The 7,126-nt window shown below is 37.2% G+C and overlaps 1 protein-coding gene across 1 annotated transcript; it reads right to left on the bottom strand.

Annotated features, from left to right (window-relative positions):
* Nucleotides 1-2,018: 2,018 nt before the first annotated feature.
* Nucleotides 2,019-2,939, bottom strand: LOC308276510 (palmitoyl-protein thioesterase ABHD10, mitochondrial-like; the record flags this gene model as incomplete). The annotated part of the gene is given in 2 exon segments (XM_080715328.1): nucleotides 2,019-2,804; nucleotides 2,808-2,939. Coding segments are annotated over 2 exon segments (918 nt in total).
* Between the last annotated feature and the right edge of the window lie 4,187 nt (nucleotides 2,940-7,126).

Below are 7,126 nucleotides of genomic sequence, written 5' to 3'. Positions count from 1 at the left end.
AAGAGAGAGAGAGAGAGAGAGAGAGAGAGAGAGAGAGAGAGAGAGAGAGGAGAGGGGAGAGGGGAGAGGGGAGAGGGGAGAGGGGAGAGGGGAGAGGGGAGAGGGGAGAGGGGAGAGGGGAGAGAGGGGAGAGAGGAGAGAGGAGAGAGGAGAGAGGAGAGAGGAGAGAGGAGAGAGGAGAGAGGAGAGAGGAGAGAGAGGATAAGAGGAGAGAGAGAAAGAGGAGAGAGAGGAGAGAGAAGAGAGAGGGAGAGAGGCAAGAGGCAAGAGGAAGAAGAAGAAGAAGAAGAAGAAGAAGAAGAAGAAGAAGAAGAAGAAGAAGAAGAAGAAGGAGAAGAAGAAGAAGAATGAGGGGAGGAGGAGGAAGAGGAGGAGGAGGAAGAGGAGGAGGAACCTTATATATAATCTCCAAGGCCAAAAACTCTCATGGACCACCTCCTCCAGCCTCACCCTACCACCCTACCAGCCTACCAGGTACCACCCAGGAAAATTCATTACAGTGGATTTATCCACTGCCTGGTTGACAACCCTCATGACTCCACTATATCATTCCTGGATATTAATAAATGAGCTCTTTAGGGAACGTTTTATATCTAACTCTAACAGTGGAAAAGGAGGCTTGTTGAAGAAAACAGTCTAATACGGTTATGCCCATCTATGGAGGTATCACTACCAAACTCATTAACATATTTTGGGAGAGAGGAAGGCAGAAGAGGTGCAGGCTGGGCTATGGAGAAAATATACCAAGTTCTGTGTGGATGTATGTTTGTAGCATTTTGAACCTCACTATGATATATAATTACAATGCACGCATAAAAGTATTTTTAAAATATTAAAATAAAAAAGAGGCCATGCTCAAGGAATTCCTGAGCACACAGGGCCACTTAGATTGTACAAGTGACTTTAGCTTTACTTGATTTGCAAGCATAAACAAAACTAAGTGGGGAATATTTCTTGTAAATGTTTAAGTTAAGGAGAAATAAAACCTAAGGCTAATCAATCAGAAACAGCCGGAACACTTAAGAGTTCTGTAATTAGGGACTTTCCAGTGGGACAATGACATGGGCTCCGCCTCCACATCATCCCCCACAGGCCTCCCCTGGAGGCCCCTGACAGCCTCCAGGACTCTTGCGGTGTGCAGCTGCTCAGGAGCACCGGCCTTTCCTAAAATAGACTCCTCCAAGGTAATCGTGCATCAACCTTTAATATTGCACAATCTCACTGTTGCTTATTTCTCTGCTTTTCCATTTTTAAGAAAGTTTCTTTTTTTTTTTAGATCAATTTTCTCTTTATTTTTGCCAATCATAAATATAATACTCCCATTTAAATATACAAGTCAAAATTTGGAGATATCTCCTTTATATCACTATAATGTTGGAAGCCTTTACAAAAGTTAAAGCTTAATATTCAATTTGAATATATCCCTAGTTTTGAACTTTATTATGTTTCCAACTTTTCTCTGATCACTTCAAATTTATTTCAATATTTTCCTTTTCTGAGCTGCATATTAAAATTAGAACTTTGCAAATTTTTATATTTAGCAAATAAAAAATAATTTTATTCATTATTAATCATAGAAGAGAACAAAAGAGCTGGCAAAGCTATCATATGCATCTCTTCAATAAAAATAGAAAATATATTGATGAAAAAAATGAATCAAAACTTGAAGAGCAAAATTTCCAAACAGTAGCTGGTAATTTTATCACAACTTTGCCTTGTGTACTGGCGCACACTTATAATCGCAGTACTTGGGAGGCTGAGAAAGGAGGATTGTAGGTTAGAGGACAGCCTCAGCAACGTAGTTTACTCTTAGTAACCTAGTGAGATTCTGTTTCTAAACAAAAAAATAAAAATAAAGTAGTCACAGTTTGTACTATTTGTGCAAAGACATCATTAAATAAATACTTATTTCTAATATTTACAGAATAGAGATAAGAGGGAAACCTAAAGGATCAGGGTCTTTGATTTGCTACCCCTCTTTCAATCTTATGGATACTGTATCAACCAAAAATGTGATTCTAGTTAACTATAGTTGAAAGCTTATCAATTAAGTCGTCAATAGTGTAAACAAGAAGCTGAATGTCCGCCTTTTCCTTCATTCGGTGATCGCTGTTTTTTCTGAGGATGACATCTACATCGGCGCTGACCACCTGGTCAGCAACCTGCATGGACGTATGCCAAGGCACAATGTCATCCTTCATGCCATGGAGCAGCCTTACAGGGCAGTTCACAGGGATGGGGCTATGTAACAGGCAGTGGTGCTCTGCTTCTTTAATGAAACTGTACTGAATGTGGTAAAACCCATCTTCATGGTATTTTGATGGCATGGTCCACACACCTTTCATCTCCACTTCTTTTTTTACCTCAATAGGAAGCTGATTAAATTTTGTCACTAGGCCATCTGCAGCTGTAGCTACACCAAGAAAAGCTACAACCCTCTCTGGCCGTGCAATTGCAGCATGAAGCATAAGCCACCCACCAAGGCTAGATCCAACCAGTATCTGTGGTCCTACAGCTACGTCATCAATCATAGAAAGAATATCTTTTCTCCATTTCCCCACTGTGCCTTCTTCTAAGTTACCACCTGAATTTCCAACTCCTGAGTAATCAAACCTTATACAGGCGTGACCTAGAGATTTGCAAAACTCCTCAATCGCCAATGCTTTTGTACCATTCATATCAGAAAGATAGCCAGGGATGTAGATAATTCCTGGACTTTTGCCTTTTAGATTCTTATAAGCCAGCTTTGGGAGGTTTGGTCGATTTAGGAAAGAATATGATGTCTTTTGTCTGCAAGCTGGGAATCACCGGGGCGCTCGCTCGGAGTTCCGTGCAAGTAACGCGCTGAAGCTCTGGTGGAGGCCAAAGCCGACTGCAGACCAGCCCCAGCTCCTGCCAGCAACCCTGGCCGCCAGAGCGGCCAAGCCCACGCCCGCCATCCTTTAAGAAAGTTTCTTACTACCTTATTGAGATTTTAATATATCCTACAAACGGCCTCTTGACTGGCTTGCTGTGTGGCTTGTTCTTTATTGGCATATTTATTTATTTATGTGAGAGTTTTGGGTTCCAGGTCTTTGATGCTCCTTTTTTTAATAACTATTTCATTTTGAGGAAATTAAACCACCATGCCTCAATATACTCAGAAAAAAATGATGATGGAAATATTATCTACCTAATAAGTATTTGAAGATTTTATGCTAACATACATACAGGTGCATAGTGAGTGCTATATAAAAATTAATTGCCACTTTTATTAATAGAGTCTTTTGTAACAAAGAAGTTTCAATGTTAATTTTCTCAAAATTTACAGTTACTCCAAGAGGAGTGCTGGGTTGGTCTTTTGAAATGACTTACAAAGTAGTTCCATATTCTGCTGTTTGATTGATATTTTCTGTTATCTTCTGAAAATTTGTGCTTTTGCATTTTAATTATGCCTTTAATCCATCTGGGACTTATTTATTATTTGGTGTGATCTAAAGATCTGAGAATTTTTTTGTTTCACATGTGAATAATCATCAGGACATTTTAATAGTCAATTTTCATTCATTGTTATTCTTCTCTTTCATACACAAAATCTTCACCCATACAGGGATTTTGAATTTCTCTACTTTGTTACAAAATCTGTCTGTATCCACATACTCATACACACAATTTTAGCTAGTTTGACTTTATTTTTGAGTTCTGATAAAGAGGAATCCCTTCAGTTCTCTTGCCCCACTCTGCTGCTGAGTTTCCTATTGAACAGTTAATGAGTATTTTGTAACAAATAATTTTTAATGTTAATGTCCCCCAAATGTACAGTTAATCCAGAGGAGTGCTGTGCTGGTTTTTGATATTACTTACAAAGTAGTTCCATACATTGATGTTTGATTGACAATTTCTGTTACCTTCTGAAAGTTTGTACTTTTGTATTCTATTTGTGTCTGATAAATAAGTGTAAAAACTTCCTTCTTTTTTCTTGGATAAGACAATCTTTCAGACTATAATTCTAGGTAGAGTTTTGTGTTTGTGTGCCTGTGTGTGTGTTTATGCTCGTGCACACGTTTGTGTGTGCGCGTGTGTGTGTGCGCGCGCGCGTGTGTGTGTGTGTGTGTGTGTGTGTGTGTGTGTGTGTAGATAAGCTGCTTTTTTTGGATGTTTTAGGCTTTTTTGTTTGTTTATGGAATTTCATGGTTTCACGAATAAACTTCTGGTGTGAATTTAGTTTATTCTACTTTTGACAGATTTTGTTTATTGGCCTTTCATTAATTCTTGAGAATATTCTATGCTGCTGTTCCTTTTTTGAATACCGCCTTCTCCTGCTTTCTATTTTCTCCATTTTACATGAGTGGCATCTTCTTACTGTCATTCTTTCTGGTCCTTCTATATCTGTCATTCCTATTTAGCATCCTTTACTTTGTTACCCTGATAACATCTTTAACTTTATCTTCCAGTACACTAATTCTTCACCAATCAAAGTAATGGACGTTAACTCATTTCTTAGATTATATATTTTGATTATTGTAGTTTTCATTTCTAACCATTTGTTATTATTATTAGAAAATATTTTATAGGATTTTTGGTTATTTTGAGTCTAAAAGAGAAACTTTAATTTCTAAAATTTTTATTCAGTTATTTTATTGTTTTGAATACTGCTGATTCTATATTGGGGAGGTACGGGAATTCTGATGTGGATCAGAGGTCTAAGAGGAGGTCCAAAAAAACTAGCTACTGGTTTGAGGATTTTTCAGTGAAGTACAGTGTATTCATATGAAAATAGCGTAACCAGCCGTGCATGGTGGCTCACACTTGTAATCCCAGTAATTGGGAGGCTGAGACAGGAGTATCGCAAATTCAAACCCAGCCTCAGCTACTTAGTGAGGTTCTTTGCAATTTAGTGAGACCTGTTTCAAAAAATAATACTAAACAAATATGGCTGGGAGTGTAGCTGGAAGGTAGAATGCCCCTGGGCTCCATTCCCAGTGCCCCCCCAGAAAGCAAACAGCATAACCTAAGTAGTTAAATTTACCTTATCAATCTCATTGTTTCAAGTATTAACCAAGCACCTTTGGTTGTTTTATCATTAATATTAAATTCATCCAATGAACTGACAAAATTCCCTTGGAAATAATCAGAATTATTGAACTATTTTTTGAATAGTTCACTTTAATTATTCATACTGTATTTTGAGTTTAATGTGTTATATTATGTCTTGAAATATTTAAAATTCCTGACTGAGTAAAAACATGTAACCCCAACAATAAAATGTAAAGAGTTAAGATCTTGAAAATTTTAAACTTTAAAAGTCAAGTTACCATACATTAGTTACTACTTTAAAACATTCTTAATAGTATATTGGCAGCTCTTATACAGGAGCCTCTAATAGAAAACGCGCAAGATGATCTTGGACTGTGGACACACTGGCTCCATTACTATTGCCTCCCAAGGCTGGCGCTGTATTTTCCAAGGTTCCCTTGTCCAGTTGATCTGGGCTAGTCACTCTGGGAGGCCCAGTCTCTTCAGCATTCTATGTGATGAATAAGGACTTGCCTGTGAAGCACATCTACTGTCCATCCTCAGGCATTTCTGTTGCATACCCATAAGGCATTTCCGCCATATACCCATAAGGCATTTCTCCTGCATCCTGAAGCATGATAAATGTTTGAAGGAACACCGTGTGTGATTGGACTGCGAGTTGAACTCATCATGTCCTACATTGAACACCATATTTAACTGAAACAACATCTGACAGGAAAGCTATAATTATTCAGACTTTGGTAGACATTTGGTAGACACTTTCTCAAAAACAAATCAAGTGAGCCTGACACTTCAAGTGAAACAACTGACTGTATTTGTTGCCAGGGATAAAATTTGAGTTTTCAAGCCTTAGCTTGACAGCTTCTCAATACTTGAAGGCTTCTCTGATGAGATGGGTGGTGTTATTAATAAAGACAAGTTTTTGATATTTTAAAGTAAAATGTGTCAAGATTTGGAATATCTGTAAAATTCAGAAAACCAATATTTTTTAAATGACCAATTTATGATGTTACAGTTTCATACAGGAGTAAAAGACCCATCATTCAAAGTACAAAATAGACCAGTAGATTTTAATATAACAGAACATGAAAAATTGATTTATTTGTTTCAGAATCCGAGAAACTACTTCTTGTGTAGTTTGAATAGTATGGCAGAAAAATATCTACAATTATAAAAATATTTATTTCAACACTTCTCTTTTTGCTCTGGGCCAGATTTTCTTCTTATACTTCAACCAGAATTGCAGGTCACAATAGGTTAAATGCTGAATCAGACAGAGAACCAGTAGTCTTTAAGAAATTAGGAGTAAAGACTTTCAGAAGGTTAAAAGAGTTTCTCCTCTTACTGTCCTTTCATCTTAAAAATATTTTTCATTAAAAATACATTATTTTTCCATAAGGGCTGCTGTTATTTAAAAATAAGTGATATGTTTTTTATATTTTATTCTAGTGAAATAAAGAACAATAGATGACCTACATAAACAAGTCTTTTTCTCTCAGTTTTATTGAGATGTAATTGGCAAATAAAATTTTATATATTTGTGGTGTTTAATCTAATGATTTAATTCATGAAAACACTGTGGAAGGATTAGATCAAATTAAGCAATACAGAAGTCATCTCAATTGCCATTTTTATGTTGTGAACATTTAATATCTTCTTTATTTAATGTCTACATGCATATTACTACTAATTACAGTTGCCTTGCTGTATCATAGATTTCTAAAACCTATCCATCCTTTCAGCCGTGGTGGCGCACGCTTGTAATCCCCACACTTGGGAGGCGGAGACAGGAGGATCGCGCAGGTTCAAAGCCAGCTGTGCTGGTTTAAGAGACCCTGTTTCCAAATAAAAATATAAAATGGGTCTGGGAATGTAGCCTGGAGGTAGAAGGGGTTCCAAGAATCCCAGTACCACAATAAATAAAAATAAATAAATAAATAAATAAATAAAACCTATCCATGGTTTCTAATGGCAACTTGATACCTTCCGCCAGCATCTCCTAGTCCCTGTCTCCATCCCCGCCCCTGACCATCACTATTCTAATCCAGATTTTACATATGAAATTGTGCAATATTTGTCCTTCTGTGCCTGGCTTGTTTAACCTACATAA

Source organism: Muscardinus avellanarius (assembly GCF_963383645.1).
Source record: "Muscardinus avellanarius genome assembly, chromosome: 1".
NCBI classification, from domain to species: domain Eukaryota; kingdom Metazoa; phylum Chordata; class Mammalia; order Rodentia; family Gliridae; genus Muscardinus; species Muscardinus avellanarius.
The sequence above is the reverse complement of the archived record's forward strand: the minus strand, read 5'-3'. Positions and strand labels throughout refer to the sequence as shown.